General features: G+C 36.0%; 1 protein-coding gene across 1 annotated transcript in view; it reads left to right on the forward strand.

Moving 5' to 3' along the window:
- The window catches only part of LOC113065809 (V-set and transmembrane domain-containing protein 2-like protein), a 38,522-nt gene extending 24,432 nt beyond the window's left edge, over positions 1–14,090 (forward strand). Inside the window, exons 2-4 of the mRNA XM_026237335.1 lie at positions 1,283–1,452; positions 7,842–7,886; positions 13,602–14,090. Of these exons, the coding sequence (XP_026093120.1) occupies positions 1,283–1,452; positions 7,842–7,886; positions 13,602–13,904 (518 nt within the window). The 3' untranslated portion in view covers positions 13,905–14,090. The remainder of the gene's footprint in view (positions 1–1,282; positions 1,453–7,841; positions 7,887–13,601) is intronic.
- Positions 14,091–17,439: the final 3,349 nt, after the last annotated feature.

Genomic DNA, 17,439 nt, shown 5'->3' on the forward strand with positions numbered 1-17,439 from the left:
AAGTAGAAATACTGAAATATTTTAGTTTTTTAATTTAGTAAATTAAATTTACTATTATAATCTTGTAAAGCATACTCCAAAAACATTACGTTAACATCACGTTTGTGCAGAGGTGGACAGTAGTAAAGTATTTCTACTTTACTCAAGTAAATTTTAAAAGTATCTGTAGTTTATCAGTGTTTTTTTTTTTTTGGAAAACTTTACTTCACTACATTTTTTTTTTTTACCTTTAATAATTTCAAATACTTTCTTGAACTCAAGTAAATCTTTGAATTATTTTTAAAAGTAAGAAAGTAATAGATTTCTAATATAATTAAGTAGTAAATTATATTTACTATGAAATGTAGCGCAGTAAAAAGTACAATATTTTGCTTTGGAATGTTGTGAATTAAAGTTTTCTAAAGAAAAAATACTTCAATACTGTAATGTCTTCCAGGGACTCATCTCTTCCTGTGGCCGTCTATGGTCAGGTATGAGTGAACACCAAGCGCTTTCTCTTTGAAGTGTGCGCATCACTTCCTGCAGGGCCTGTAAGGGATGATAACAGAGAGTCCTGCTGCTGGACAAATGATTCCTTCACACTGATTTGGGCTCATTCTGACGCCGGCTGAGGGGGGGACTCATATCTCCTAGGCTTTGACGGGAAGGATAATTGAATTGTGTTTGTCTGAAGTGTTGGATGAGCTTGTTTCACTCGCGGGGGTCAGTCGTGGGAAACGCTGCACTCGAGTGTTTCGCTCATGCACTTCTGAGAACAACTTTATCCGGTGGCGAGGTGCTTGTTTACTTGCGATAACTCACTGAGCGCTCGCTGATAACTGCGGGTCTGATGTTGGCCGTTTTCCAGGATGTTATCTGAGATGATAACGACATCTTGGAAAAAAAGAGAGAAGATTGAGTTGTTCGCTTTTCTTTGCAATCCAGATCGGTCTCAACACAAATACGAGGTGTTTGGACGTCGTGTCTTGAGTTGTTAAAGAGGTTCCACTTGTATAATAGTACAGAGAAGACGTTTAGATGTTAAAGAGATCGTTTAGCCATCCTGCCTCATGTCATCCTGCAAGACTTTTTTCTTCCGTGGAACTCAACAGCATGACATTTTTTCTCCCCTCTCTCTCTTTCTTAAATACACTGTATCTTTGGTTGAATTAATGATGAGTTTAAAGTTTAAAGTTTTTGTTTTAAACAGCCTGTAATGGGTTGGTAGTAGGATTGTTAGGACCTTATTTGAAAGCAGTGGTTAACTCTAATGGTAAACTAATCTGTGCTTGTTGTTTCGCAGCGGTGTTCACTGAGGTCCCTCATGACATCACGGCACAGAGCGGTCAGGACGTGGAGATGGCCTGCTCCTTCAGAGGCGCCGGATCGCCCTCCTACTCGCTGGAGATTCAGTGGTGGTACATCAGGAACCACAGAGAATGGACCGACAAGCAGACGTGGAGCACCAATCAGGTACAGGCTGGAATTACCCATAATGCAGCATTTGTGCTCCAGACATAAGTGATTCTCAAATTATGTTTGTGTGGTTGAGATGAGGAGCAGTGGTTTACTCAGTGATCAGAGGAACGTTTGCACCTGCTGGACCAGAAAAAAGGTGTAAAAATCCCACAGATGCACATGCAGGAGCCAGAACTAGAGATGAGAGGGTGCTTTACTTCACTTTTTATTTAACTTTATACTTTCACTACTAACATTTTATACAATTACCTGTATTTTCTACTTCTTACATGTTCAAAACAGGCTAGTTCCTTTAGTTTTAAGCTGTACTTTTGCCATAATAAATCTAATAAATCATAAATCGGTTAGTCTTGACTGAAAATGCTCTGATTAAGCTTGTGCAAGATTTTAGTCAGAGTAATTAGTGCAAGAGACCAAAGAGTTGAAAACTGCTGATCTGTGTAGTTTGTCTTTGTTCTTTGGTTAAGCAAGGCCTGAATTTCAGTGTGGGATTGCGCATAATTCTACACCTTCGAACAGATTTCATGTTCATTAAATTCCAACAAACATTATGCAATAGATTAACTAGATGGTACATATGGTACAATTTAGGATTTCAGGAGGCCTTAAACTGGGGAAACCACTATATTTCTGCTGTTCATGAAGCGCCTTCTGCTGGCGGTGAATGAATGTGCATTTCCAATAAGCCCATCTGCAGTTTTTGTTCAGACCAGTGATGAAAATTAACCATACTTTTACTACAAATAAAACCAAAAACCATTGTCACTAAGGTAACAACAAATTATGCTTTTTCTAGTCTAACCATAGTTTAATTATGGAATTTGTAATAAAACTATGGTTATATAAATGGTAATCAATCCACTTAAAAACTAGGGGTGTGCACGGATAGTCGAACATTCGAATATTCGCTCTGCTCTAATTATTCGATAAATAAAAATTATATTCGAATTTCGCAAAAAAAAAAAAAGTTCACAATAAAACCTAATTCGGTCACTTTCTGTGATTCTCCACCGCATATTTGAAGATGTATGCAAGCAAAAAATAATTAATGAATGAATAAGGCGCCGTTCACATATCGCGCTAGGCGCGCCCCTTTCTCCTTCTCCAAAGCGCTCAGGCAGAAGCGCTCCTGAGGCATCTGTCGTTGCTAAGCAACAATGACGCGCTCTCTCCATGAAGATGCAGAAATTTTAGCAAAGGATAAATGGATCTGCAGCACAAAAAATTAGTTTTCAGTAGCTCTGCTACTAGATGTATTTAAAAATGGCAATCCATATATAGCTATGAATATATATAGCTATAGCTAAAAAACGGGCACGTCGCACCGCGTTCCCATCGCGACCACGTCGCTTCCATTATGAGCGCGCATACCGCGCGCCTACATTGGAAATAACGAACTTGAGCGCGCAAAATATGCGATATGTGTACTGCCCCTAAGAACTGCGGTCTTCTACAGTACTTCAAATATGCTGTGGAGAATCACAGAAAGTTACCAAATTCAAGAACATTGTTGCGGCATCTCTCAAGCAGTGAATAAACACCGCTCACTTGGAGAATGCAGGGAAAACTCCTCTTCTCGCGTCTGCCCTAGACCCTCGACACAAACATCTCAGGTTTCTCGATGAAAACATGAGAGAAGTAAGAAAAAAAAAACTTTTTTTGAACATTATCAGAACATTTTCCTTGATGCGAGTGGTGTGTCACCAACGATGAAGAGGATGCAATGCCCACTCATTGGAAAAGGCTGAGCCAGTTCTCCAGCAATGATTACAGAGTCCAGCCGAGACGAGTGGGAACAGTTCTAGCTGGAGCCATGTGCTCCACCAGATGAAGATCCCATTCAGTGGTGAAACGAAAACACGAAGCGCTTCACAAAACTTAAGTCTCTTAGCACACCGTCATTTGTTAGCCCCGCCAACGTCTGTGCCGTCAAGAGTGCGTTTTCTCCGCGGTCGGCCTTATTGTTAACAGACTAAGGAGCCGACTTTCCCCCGATCATGTTTACATGCCCGTATTTCTTAACAAGAACATAAACAATAGAAAAAAAGCAAAAAAGATTTGCTGACAGTTTAAAAGTTTCAAAGTTATGTGTAGGCTACATTCTACAAAAGCCTAATTGCTGCAGGCTGCTTTATGTTTTTTCTTTGTTGACTTTTTTCCCCACTTTTTTTTTTTTTGCTTTTAATCTGTAATTTTGTTTGTTTGCACGCATTGTTAATGTTTTCAGCTACAAAACATGATTTGTAATGTTCAAGCTTGTTCAAAATGACGGAAACAATAAATGTTGCTGAAAAATAACGCCTGTCTCATTAAACTTAATTTAAATAAACGAATATTCGAATATTCATTTTTTGTGAGCTCAAATATTCGAATGTGATATTTGTGGAAAACGCCCATCCCTATTAAAAACTATGGTCACTATACTTTTGCTATAAGGGAAAAATGTGACTCATGATAATGCAATAGCGTTCAATATTATGATTTTTCTATGAAGATATTTTCATGGTGTTGTTATTGTTCTACATGGGGGTTGTTCACTTTGGATAAATTCATTAACTAACAAAATTTGAAATGTAAGTCATTTTGTATTAAGGTATTTACATGACGTGACGTCCTATGTCCCGCGTGACACTAAACAGTTAATTGTAATTGCTACTTTTTACTTAAGTGCATGTCAGAGCCCATTGTTCTATACTTTAACTTGAGTAAAAAAGTGTAGTCAGTACTTAATCTTGTACCAGAGTATTTTTAAACATGAGTATCTGTACTTCTACTTGAGTAAAGATATGTGTACTTTTGCCCTCTCTGGTTGCAGTAATAACACTATTAACATGCACATATGATCTCTCAGCTGTTAGCTGTAGGTTGAGGGTTCAGTGTCAGTGTGTTGAGGATCAAATCTGATCCAGAAAACATAATGTTTGTTAGATGATAATCCCAGCATTCTGTCAGCACCTTCCCCTTGAGATCAGCCCTTAACCTGCGCAAATATCGCCAGTAATTATTATAACTAACAATACACAGAACAACATGATTGGCAGCAGCCCGCTGTCACCCGCCTGCAATTATGTGACCATTTCCTCTTCCTGTCTGCACTCGTGGCAGTCAAACACAGAGTCCTATTTTAAGAGACTGAGAGAGCGAGAGATCGAGAGGGTTCAACACACACACATTAATATCCAACTGTCAATCAAAGGTTTCAGCTGCACAGCATCACCTGCATGACTGTCCAGTCCAATTACGGGCTGTGAAGCCTTTTGACACAATTAAATAAATGCCAAACGCTGTTTTCTAATAAAATCACATTTATATCAGGCACATTAAAGTCAGCTCAGTAGAGCTGTTTGGGTCCTACAGTGTCAAGGGTTACTACTACAGTTAACTGTTGCTAGTTCAGACATACAGTTGGGCATGCAGTGAAGACAGCAGAGAGATTTGTGCAGACAGATTAAACTTTCAGTGACTGAAAAACAATATCATTTTCAAAAATTAGAAAAGTTGATGGATCCTTGAATTTAACTGAATCAAATTAAGGCCATAGAAAATCTTATATGGTACAATAAAGTCCTATGATTTCAGGAGGTGTTAAAGCGGGGAAAGCACTATATTTCTGCTGTTGCTGAAGCGCCACCTGCTGGCAGTGAATGAATGTGCATTTTCAATAATCCTGTCTGCGGTTTTTGTTCAGACCAGTGGTGGATCAACAAGAAGAAAATTCATCATAAAAATCTAAACATTTGACAAGACAGTAAAATATATTTACATGTTATTTAATTATAATGATTGGTAATACATTTTTTTAATTAATATAATAATTGATACCTTTAATTGATACCTCTAACCTTTTGAAAAAAAAAGTTTAGGCGGAAATGTGAAGTTTGTGAAAACTTGTGTCTGAACTCTAAAATATGCTTTTTACAGTCATTTTATTTTATTTGTGCAGGCCTTAAAAGATCTTAAAGTCTTAAATTTGAGCTTTAATATCCTGCAGAGCCTGGTCTGGTAAAACCCATCAGTTCATGTTTTTAAGTATATAACTGTCCGGACCTCGGCTGGGGAGGAGGGTTCATTACTGGATCTCAAGCTATTTTAATTGAAGCCCCCTGCTATACATGAAATATACAGTCAGTTTGGACACTTAAAACTTTTAAATGTCTGCATTATTTATCAAAATATCACAGCTTGTTGTAAAGAATGATACACAATTAGACATTACAAGCAAAACATTTAACAAAAATATATTTTTAATTGTTTTAATCAACACTGTAATCATAATCACAGCTTTATCAGGAAAATAACAATTAAAGAGTTTTTCACACTTTTTGCATTATTTGACGAAATCACAGCTTGATTAGAAATAATGCATAGTAAAAAAAAAAATATTGTGATAAACCTTTTTTTGATATAGTTTATGACTGACAGTTTGGATCTAGGACAAAAAAATAAATAAACACAAACAATTTAAATAGTAGCAGGAATAAATGATGAAGGCCTTGTTTAGTGTTTCCAAGACCGTCACATAACGAAAACACATAGAAATCTTTTAGTTTTAATAAAACCACAGGGAGTTGAAGAAACAGAATCACGAGGTGAGCAGAGGAAAGAGAGGAGAGGATACAGCGGTATTAATGGACACGCAGCTCTGCAGCAGGTAACACTCCACACAACATTAATCACAACCAGTAGAAATAACTGCAGCTTCCCCAGACACCAGAGAGAGAGAGAGAGAGAGAGAGAGGGAGTGAGTGAGTGGAAGAAAGAGAGAGAGAGGGAGGGAGAGAGAGAGAGAGAGAGAGAGAGAGTGAGAGAGTGAGTGGAAGAAAGAGAGAGAGAGAGAGAGAGTGAGAGAGAGTGAGTGAGTGGGAGAGATTGCAGGGCTTCCTGCTGTGAACTCAAGATGCTTTTTAATTGGATGAAGGGATGAAAAAGAGGAACATAGAGAAACTCTTGCTCACCTTTGCGTCATGTTTTATTCATGAAGGGCTCTTGAGGATCCGCCGCGGCTAGTTAAGATGACATGACGCACAACCAACATCTCATTCCAGAACACTGGACTTAAGTGTGTGTGTGTGTGTGTGTGTGTGTGTGTTTGAATACCCTGCTGCTGTTTGTCTCAGTAACTGCATTAGACACATGAATATTCGCTATAAAAGGGCCAAAACTGAAGGGGTCATATGATGTGATTTCAAGTTTTCAAGTTTTCCTTTCTCTTCAGAATGTTACAAGCTCTTGGTGCATAAAGAAGATCTGTAAAGTCGCAAAGATTAAAGTCTCAAATCCAAAGAGATATTCTTTATAAAAGTTAAGAGTCAACCACACGCCCCTAAAACGGCACATAACACGTCGTCTTTTTTACATTGTTTGTATATAAATGTGTTTTAGCAGAGTGTGGACACAACCAACCTACAATGATAAAATCCATTCAAGTCCCCAAAAAACGAAACAGTCTCAATTAAGCCATTTTGATTTTCTTCATCATACTGCTTAGGCTCCGCCCACAACTGCTTACTGACTGTGCTGTATTAGCATAACTCCGCCCTCAGCCGTTTTCTCCGCCCTCCAGCAGCTGTAGCAAAAGCAATGTCTCGTAAGCAATGCAGGTATTTTGTAGTTTGCTGTAAAAGTGAACACGATTCATTTTCTCCCGTCATCACTGAGCCACTGAGGACGCAGTGTGATGTTGCAAACATTTCATGAACAACCTAAAAGAATCAGCTTGTGAAAAATATTTTAATATTTAATATTTCAGTTTATTAGATTAATTTATTTTGTTTATATATTCAATTCAGTTTTTGGTTGTTGCACTTTTAAAATATTAAATATTACAAACAAAATATATTATTAGTAGTAGTAGGAGTAGTATTGATCAGGGGATCAGAGTTGAAGTAAAGTATATCATACAAATGTACAGTTAAATTATTCAAAAAAATAGAAAAATTATATTTAATATATAATTATTAATATATATTTAAATATATATTATATAAGTATTAATGCTATATATATATATATATATATATATATATATATATATATATATATATATATGCTGTTAGATGTTTTAGTAATTTTTGTTTTGGCATTTCTACTTTTATATTTATTTAAATGTCTGAATAGATTATATTACATTTTTGATTAATATTTATTTTTATCTATATAATACTTTTTATTCATTTTAGTTATTTTAGTATTTCAAGTTCAACTAAACAAAAATGTTGCTTTGGCAACTTGCTTATTTGGCAATGTTTTTTATTTTATTTTTTTACACTTATTTCACTTTCTTTTATTTGAAATAACATTTTAATTTAATGAATGAATGTTTTGTTTTTTAGTTAACTATAATCATGTTGATTATGAATGCATGATGTTTTTTTATATTGCAGGTGATGCCGCAGAATGAGAAGTCAAAGGACGCCACCAAAATCAGTGTGAGTGTGTGAAGTTTGTCATTTCCTCCGTGAACGTCTCTTTCCTGTTCGCTCAAGGCTGCTGTCTTCTGCTGCTCAGTGAGAGAATGTAAAAATACATGGTGTGAGTGTTTGTCAGGGTGAATAACTGGAGCATGCAAACACAACATCACACTGCTTGGGCTAAAGGTGATTTGTTAGCAACTTGCTCGGCTCTTGCTGGTTGAGCCGCTGCAGGCTGTGTGTGTGTGTGTGTGTGAGACGCAGGAATCTCCTCATAAACACAGAGTGAGATGAGCTGTGATCATGCCGCAGGTGATCGTCACTGTGCTGATGTTCAGACTAACAGCATGCTATCAGTGTCATGTTAATGCTGAGCAACACTCACTCTTTCATGAACACTTGTGTATTCTGTGTATTTCTATATAACAGTTTACACATGTTTTACTGTACCTTGCAGCTTGAAATGCGAGCTTTAATTTTAATACCTTGTAATTGAACTAAAAATATTAAACAAAATATTGTTGTAGTGTTTCACTGAAAAATACAAATTTAGTAATCAGGAAAATAATTTCTTAATTTTAATGAAAAAAATATATAGTAAAAAATTACAGTATAAATTGTAAAATTACAGTTCTATTATTTATAGCTTAATTGTATCATTTTTCAATTGTCGACATTAAACCATCAAGCTTTTATCCGAACCATTATGTTAGTATCATGAGATGATATTATAATTTTAATTACTTTTTTTTAATTACTTTTTATTTTTATATTTTCAGTTTTCATTTTAAAGTTTTAGTCATTTTAGATGTTTGTTTTTATCAATATCTAAATATATAGTTCATTATTATTTTTGTTTTCAGTTTCAGTTAAGTACATCAAATTAAAATATATGAAAATGAGAAATGTTCCTTAAATAGCTTTTTTTAATTATTCTGTTTATTTTATTTCAGGCGATGACATTGTTTTTTGTGGTTTAAGTTTTAGATAACTATATTAAACCCTGTTCTGAACCCATTAAATAAAAGGTTATAATTATTTATTTTTTCTGCATCTGGTAGTAACACAGTTATTGCTGTTTGGCATCTAAATAGCAGTTATAAGAGTCTCTAATCAGGGACGGATATGTAATTTTGCAGGCTCATTCTCTCAGTAGGATATTGAAGGTGAGTGTTACCTGTGTGTGTGTGTGTGTGTGTGTGTTTGTGTGGGTGGATAAATCAAAGCATCTCTCTTCTGCTACTTCATGAAATATTCACAAGGACATTTTCTTCCAGTGTGAATGCAGAGCTCTGGATCTGAGGTTACAGGTTTCACTGGAAGCGCTCCGTCCGGTCGCTGAGGCTCATGACGGCGTCGTTTAACACTTTCCTGAATTCAGCTGTGCTGTTATTTCTGTTTCTAGAGAAGCTGATAGCTAGATAGTTTGTTAACACACTCAACATATGTAGTGCTGTGGAAACGGCGCCAGCGAGTTAATGTTAGCGTGTTTGTGTGTGTGCATGCGGGTTTGTGAATGTATGTTTATTTATCCACCTGATCCACACTCAATCTGCTTCACTGGCAGACAGCTTTATTGAGCGTCTGGACCCGCGCGGGCTCAGAGTCCTCTGGGAACACTGACCGCTTTAGAGAGAGATTGTCCTGTTGTCTTTGTGTTTCAGAGCTAGAGAGAGAGCTGTTGAGTGAATGTGTCTCTCATGTGTCTGCGGTTCCACAGCTCCATCTCATCACTGCTCACATGCAGACTGCAGCATCTCACTCTCTCACTGCTTTTTATTGCCTCCAACTGATGCATTTCACTCCCTCACTGCCTGCATTGCCTCACCTCAGCTGTTGCATTTCACTCACTAACTGCATTTTACTGCATTGCTCCACTAATGCATTTCACTCTCTTTCTGCATTGCATTGCCTCAACTGTTGTATTTCACTCGCTAAGTGCATTTTACTGCATTTCACTGAATCCTCTTTTGCACTTCACTACCCAGAGGTGGGTAGAGTACCCAAAAACTTTACTCAAGTAAAAGTAAAAGTAATTCTAGAAATATTTACTCAAGTAAAAGTAAAAGTACTAGTCTTGGATAGTTACTTGAGTAAGAGTAAAAGAGTATCGGATAAAAAATCTACTCAAGTAGTTAGTTACTAGTTACTTTGGGTCATATATACGGAGCCTTTTTTTATATAGATATATAGACAAAAAATTTATGTAATGTATGTGTGTGTGTATAAATGTATATATTTCATCAGCCTTTAATCCAATTTATGTAATTTATTATAAAACCCTGTCTGTTTATTTAAGTAACAAATATAGGTGTCATGCCATAACATATTTTTAATACGACTGACTTTATTTTAAATGTGAATTTAACATTGAAAGTTAATGTGATATAAATATTGCTACTAATCTTTCATTGTTCAGAAAGAGAGCAAATAACATTTACATTATTAAACATAATTTTCACTGACAGTCTAGATTTCATTCACGCTCAGAAACTCCCATTAAAATCACTGAAACTGTTAACACTGAGAAATCAATATCTTAATTATAGATTCGTACACACATCTGCACTTTGTTGTTTCTGACGAGAGAATTCGGCAGAAAGAGGTATTCAGTAAGTGAGCGAGTGAAGGCACCGGCATTTCCGCGATGACTCATCGGAACACCTCTGATTGGCCATTGCATTCAAAAGCTCAACAGAACCGTGTGTGATTGGTTAATGCGCAGCGCTGTAAAAACGCGTCTGTCTCTGGCTCAGCGCCAGCAAGCGATCACAGATCTGAATTTAGCAGCTGATGATATGACTTGCTGAACGTACTCGCACTGGTGTGATTGTATTAAAATTAATAAAATCTTAATCGGCTATTCTTTGTCTTTTGGAAGCTGCATTCAACCTGTTATAAGCCACACACGTACAACAAACTAATGTCACAGTGGTATCGTGTACTGTAATCGAATGTAGCCCAAGTTATTACCTGTTAAACAGTATACAGCACACGCGTTCATCTAATAAGGATCTCCATCGCAAGCAAATAATAGCCTTTGCAGATTAGCTTTTTAAATTCAGTGAAGTTCCATAGCCCCGTTTTCAACGCTGCTAATATTCTTAAACGTTACAACTCTGAGTGAACCGCTTCAGAGCTCAGCGCGTGCAGCATGGAACTGAACGACTCAATCAAACTGATTCATGAACCAATTCACTCGTTTGCCAATTGGTTTGATCAAGCCTTTGAACAGAGTTGACTCAAAAGAATGAATCATTCGCGAATGGGCATCGCTCATTGTCCAGAGAAAAGTAGACGGCGCGTTTGGAATAAACTGAAGCATTTATTGCATTAAGATAAAGTAACGAGAGGGGCGTCGCCCACAGTAACGAAGTAAAAGTACAGATTTTTCCCAAAAAATGTACTCAAGTAAGAGTATAAAGTACCCATCTTTAAATATACTCCGAAAAGTATTCGTTACCCCGAAAAATTACTCAAGTAAATGTAACGAAGTAAATGTAACTCGTTACTACCCACCTCTGTCACTACCTCACTGCATTGCCTCATTTGATGTATTTCACTCACTTGTTGCATTTTACTGCATTGCTCCACTAATGCATTTCACTCTCTTTCTGCATTGCATTGCCTCAACTGTTGTATTTCACTCGCTAAGTGCATTTTACTGCATTTCACTGAATCCTCTTTTGCACTTCACTACCTCACTGCATTGCCTCATTTGATGTATTTCACTCACTTGTTGCATTTTACTGCATTGCTCCACTAATGCATTTCACTCTCTTTCTGCATTGCATTGCCTCAACTGTTGTATTTCACTCGCTAAGTGCATTTTACTGCATTTCACTGAATCCTCTTTTGCACTTCACTACCTCACTGCATTGCCTCATTTGATGTATTTCACTCACTTGTTGCATTTTACTGCATTGCTCCACTAATGCATTTCACTCTCTTACTGCGTTGCATTGCATCAACTGTTGTATTTCACTCACTCAGTGCATTTTACTGCATTTCACTGAATCCACAGTCTTGCTGCATTTTATTGCATCGCATTGCCTCCATTGATGCATTCCACTCTCTCACTGCATTTACTGCATTTCATTGCCTCAACTAATGCATTTCACTCCCACTGCATTTTTATTGACTCCACTGATGCATTTGGCTTTCTTATTGCATTTCATTCCATTTACTGTTGTTTGTTTTTTTTGCGTTCCACTTTCTCACTGCAGCTATTGATGCTACCCACTGCCCCCTTTCATTCAACTTGTGTATTAAATTTGTGTAAAAATAAAAATAAAAAATACATCTGAATACAGTAAAAGAGTTCAAATTAATTACTTATCAATTAGTTACTAAACTAATTAAATTGTTGCAAAATTTACTATAATCAATTACTTGCGGTTTATAGTGCACAGACAAAACGCTCTGAAGTTAATGATGTCAACCGAGGTCTGAGAGCAACCGTATGAGCTCATATTAACCAATCATCGAGACAAACCTTTTAGTCTCAGTCATTCTTTTCATGCATTTTAGTTCCATTTTTTAATTAATATGCTTTTCATACTAGGTTATCAATAAAAAATGGAATATTTCAATATAATTGTATTATTTACTTTATAATAACTTTATTTTTCGACCTTCGTATTTACATCTATTATCTATTTTATAAAGTATTTACATTTATGCACATTTGGGATTTTGCATTTTATTGCATTTATTTGTTTCCCTCTCACATTTTTAATGCATTATGACAAATTTAGCATAAAGCTATGTGGATGGAGTTACTGTCTCTGCTGCTTCCTTTCATTTGCCTCGTCCCAAATACTGTCCTAAACCCCTTTGGGTCTGATGAACCCACACATAATGCCTCACAGAAGTCCAATACGAAGACAATTTAGGACAGAGCCACTGTCTCACATATTACATCCACTGCAGCTGCTCATGATCCACACAGGAACCAATCTCAGCCTGCAGGACGTGAGAAATGAGAGCTATAGGAACAATCAAAAAGACTTATCCTGTGCTTGTTTTTTGATTGTTTCACATACAATATTGCTGGTTAAAAATGAATGCACTGTAAGTCGCTTTGGATAAAAGCGTCTGCTAAATGCATCAACTACATTTTTAATTTAATTAAATTTAAATTTAATATTGTAGCTGAGGCAAGGCACTAAAGGTGAAGAGGTTGAAAATGAACTAATAGAACATATTTATTAGTCTAACCATAATAACCATATTTTCACCAGTTGATTAATCATGGTACATAAAGACAGTGGTTTTGCATAACAAGTTTTCTTAAATATTATGTTTAAATATGCAAATTATCCATTATGTAATTAAATCTGCACTAATTTGCATACATTTGAACACTAAATGAAGCCAGGTATGAAATTCAATAGTTAAAATCTATAAATGCAAAGGTAATAAAACAAACACTTAAATGCATATTTTAGATGTTTTCTTTTCAATATTCTGATGTTATTGAAGTAAAATCGCTCATAATTTCCAAAAATTAACCAGTGCATTAAAAAACTGTTTTTGCCTGTGTAGTGTCTTTCCCTAAAAGCTCTCAAAAGGTAGATTTTCTAAAACACGATGCATTTTTAGGCCTGCTAGCCATCTCGGCCTTATCCCAAATCAGTCGGAGTCTGTTTTAAATCAGCATTTCCAAGGCTGATTCATGATTTAATGCCCTGACTGATCATTTCCACACTTCTCCTGTCTGTTTCTCTGTAGGTGGTGAAGGTTGCTGGAAGCAACATCTCCCACAAGCTCCGTCTGTCCAGCGTGAAGCCTGCGGATGAGGGCACGTACGAATGCCGTGTCATCGACTTCAGCGACAGCAAGCTGCGGCATCATCACGTTCGGGCGTACCTGCAGGTGGAGCGGGCCGAGGGGAATGTGCCTCCTCCGGTCCATCAGGGGGCGACGTCACAAGAGGAGCTTCTGCAGTCTGACCACCACAAACCCGGCCGCGAGCTCAGGAAGAGGTCCGCTGATGATAGTACCACTGACTGCACTGAGAGCTGCGCGCTTTAGGTTCTTCTTATACTTAGTTATTATAACCCCACGCAAGCACCTGTACACCCACATCACCAAAATACCCAGAATTCCTCACGCCAACCCACACACTAGGGATAGCTCACCTGAAAATAAAAAATCTGTCATTGACTCACCTTCATGCTGTTCCAAACACATATGACTGACTTTCTTATGTAAAAAACAAAAGGAAACTCTTAAGCTTTTTGACTTATTATTATTATTATTATTTCTAATAATAATCTTTGTTAAAAAAAAAGTTTTGTTTTATTTCGGTTCTTTTCATATTAAACAAATTCAGTGCACAAAGACTGAAGTAGTTTAAGTCTTTGTTTTTTTAATTGTGATGATTTTGGCTCACATTTAATAAAAAATATTTTGCATTCTGCAAAATAAATAATTGTGTATTTTATGTAAAATAGTAAGTTTTTTTTTAAGTGTCCTTTTTGAAGCTTTTATTTATTTCCATTTTTATTTTGAGTCTTTATTTCCTTATTTGATTTGATTTAATATTTTATTTCTTGATATCTTTTTGTCGTTTTATTATTTAGCCTCTGTTTATTTCCAAAGAGCAACTTAAACATCCTGCTGAATAAATTATTTTGTATTTTATGGAAGAAACTGAATTTATTTAATTTATTTATTTCTTTATTTAACCCTAACCCTAATTCCAAAGGATATAATAAATAATTAAGTGAGAAAGAGAAGTCAAATGAGTGAAGTGAGTCAAATAGGTTTGAAGCAACATGACGGTTGAGAAAGTACATAATAACAACATTTTAATTTTTGAGTGAACTATCCTTCTGACAAAAGATGTATATTTCTGTATAAATATGAAGGTAGATGTCTGTTCAGAACAGCGAGTGCATGTGACAAACCTTTCTAATATTTGCCAATGAGCAAGAAACCAAACTGGACCGTTGATTTAAACTCTTTGGTCATTCTTAGTTTGATCAGATTCATGGTTTTGATATGATGTATAGATGGCTAGAAGCGGCAGAACTAATGTGAATGTTTGAAATATTCTTCATCAGGTCTAATCGATGACATTTACATGCTGTAATATAACTATCATTGTTTACATGTCTAATGTTACAGGCACCAGTCTGACGGGTTTATTCTGGACTGGCATCACCGATGGCAAAGTGTGATTTGATGGGTGCCAGCTTTTGCAAATATGTTTCATGAAGCTTTTGTGTCAATAGAAGGATGATGTGCACACAATACTATGACGTTTTGTGGTTTTTATGCAGCTTTAAAAAGAAAATCCTGAAGACATTTACAGTATGTTTAATGGTATAACAACAGCTTAGTTTCTGGTTTCTTGGATTTTTACGGTTTGATTCAATAGTTCTTTTTGTTTCTGGAAGTAATACATGTACAGATTGTGTAAATGAAGTAATCTTACAAAAAAAAACTGGTTTCACCTTCAATGTATGCCTTTATCAAATAAAAAAAACATTGATCATATATCGTTGTCTATTATTAATACATGATTTGCTTGCTTTTTTTTTTACACTGTGTGAAATAATATGCATTCAAATGTGAGAGACTGGGAACTCGAGCTCATCTGAAGAATTTCACTGTGTTCCAAAATTTTAATTAGTTAAAATCTTGTCTGCAGATTCATGTCTTTAAGTCACGTGATTAATAGACGATCGACATGTGACAGAGTGCGCTCTTATTTGAATTATAATACACAACTTTAAAATCACAGGTTTCCACCCTTGCATGAAAGCAGAGTAAACTGTATATTTTTCCATTTTAAATTAATTATTTTTTTATGTTGACTATTTATTTATTTATTTTTTAAAGGCGCCAATGCAGAGATTTTGAATGTTCAAAGTCAAGTGACGCCACTCTAACGGTTAAAGGGCGGAGCAGTTGCAAGCTACAGTATCAGTCAGTGATTGCCTAACCTGCAAAAATGTGTGTTTTGTCCCGCTTTTATGTTTTATTTTCTGAAACGGGCACGTGTTTTTTGATTAGTGTTAATTAAGATGTGCCATAATGGGTATCGGTTAATAACAATGAAGTTCCAGAAGGAAGTAAAGTGGAATCAAAACAGCATCCGGGAGGCTTCAACAACTCTATAAATGGTAAGCTAAATGTTTATGGCCTTTTATTACTGCTGCAAGTTTTAAGTTGAAAACAGTTTTTAATAAAAACAGAGAGGAGAGATATAGTTTGAATCACCTTTTCCATATCTGATTTTTCCAGTTGATAGAAAATCAAATCCTTTCAACTTTAAAATGTGATGCCTGTTTAAAGATCGCTTCATCTGGAAAGCATCTGCTGTGAACAGACATCTGATAAACGTCTATAAGATGTCAGTTGTATGTACATTGTTAATAATAAACATCAACAAAGAAATTTTCTAAACATATAACAGCTTCTAAACAGCGAGCGCTCATTCAATACCCCTTAAATAACAAAACTATTTCCCCACATATTGATAGCGGCTCCCTTAAGTGATTCTAAATGTAAAATAATTAGAATGTTTAAAGGCGGGATTGGACACAAAATTGGCGGGAACTGATAGAAATTCACCAGGAGCGGGATTAAGAAAACAGTCCTGCAAGATCTCTGTGGCCCATTAAATATTAGGTTCCTAGAATATAAAACAGCCTAATTAATAATAGAACTATTGCACTTATTTTTAAAATAAAATAAAATAATAAACACTGCGATAATCTATTATAAACTTTTTAAAAAATAAAAAGGATTTAAAATAAAATGTTATGGCATAGGCTACTTAAAAATAATATTGCTAATATAATTTTCATACTTAACAGCTGTCACTGACATATGCAAATGAGTGGTCTAAATTTACACGCTAATATGGTCGCGCATGCGCACCACTGTCCATCCTTGATTATAATATAAAAAGCTCTAAATGTCACGATAACTATAAAATTGTAGATAATTTGCTTAAATGACGGAAAACCCCCTCAACGTTCACTGTTTATTTATTTACCTTTAGATCTAACAAAAGAGCATCGCTACTTAGCCTCAAAATCACCTCAATCCTTCATTATTTCGTCACTTCAGTTTGCTTTGTCGTCTTTACCGGCGGTGAATCCCTTAAACAAAGCGCATGTCAAGAGGTTCGACTTCATAATGGTTCTTTCACACTTATCAGAAGCGGTCGAGGGGAAACTGAATTAACCCCGTATATGCTGCACGTTAGCCGGTCGCCCCGGACGGTGAATAATAGCGCCTCTGTCAGCAGGATAAATGGCAAAGTACAGTACAGATAACACAGCAGCAGGCTAACACAAAGCATATGAGGCAGCTTTAATGCGACTCTCACAGGAGGCACATTTATTAGACTGTCACAGAAGAAGAGGATCCCAAACGAGACTGAACAGAAGATCCGGACCAACAGCACACAACTAGACCAGAACCTACACCAGAAGTCTCTTGGAATTAAAGAATTGTATTTATAAATAAGTGTTCGTTAAAATCAGAATACAAATTATGTATATAAAAGTGAACATTTATATAATAATTATTTGATATTTTAAGTTTAAAG

The sequence above is a fragment of the Carassius auratus genome, chromosome 48 (genome assembly GCF_003368295.1).
Source record: "Carassius auratus strain Wakin chromosome 48, ASM336829v1, whole genome shotgun sequence".
NCBI lineage: Eukaryota > Metazoa > Chordata > Actinopteri > Cypriniformes > Cyprinidae > Carassius > Carassius auratus.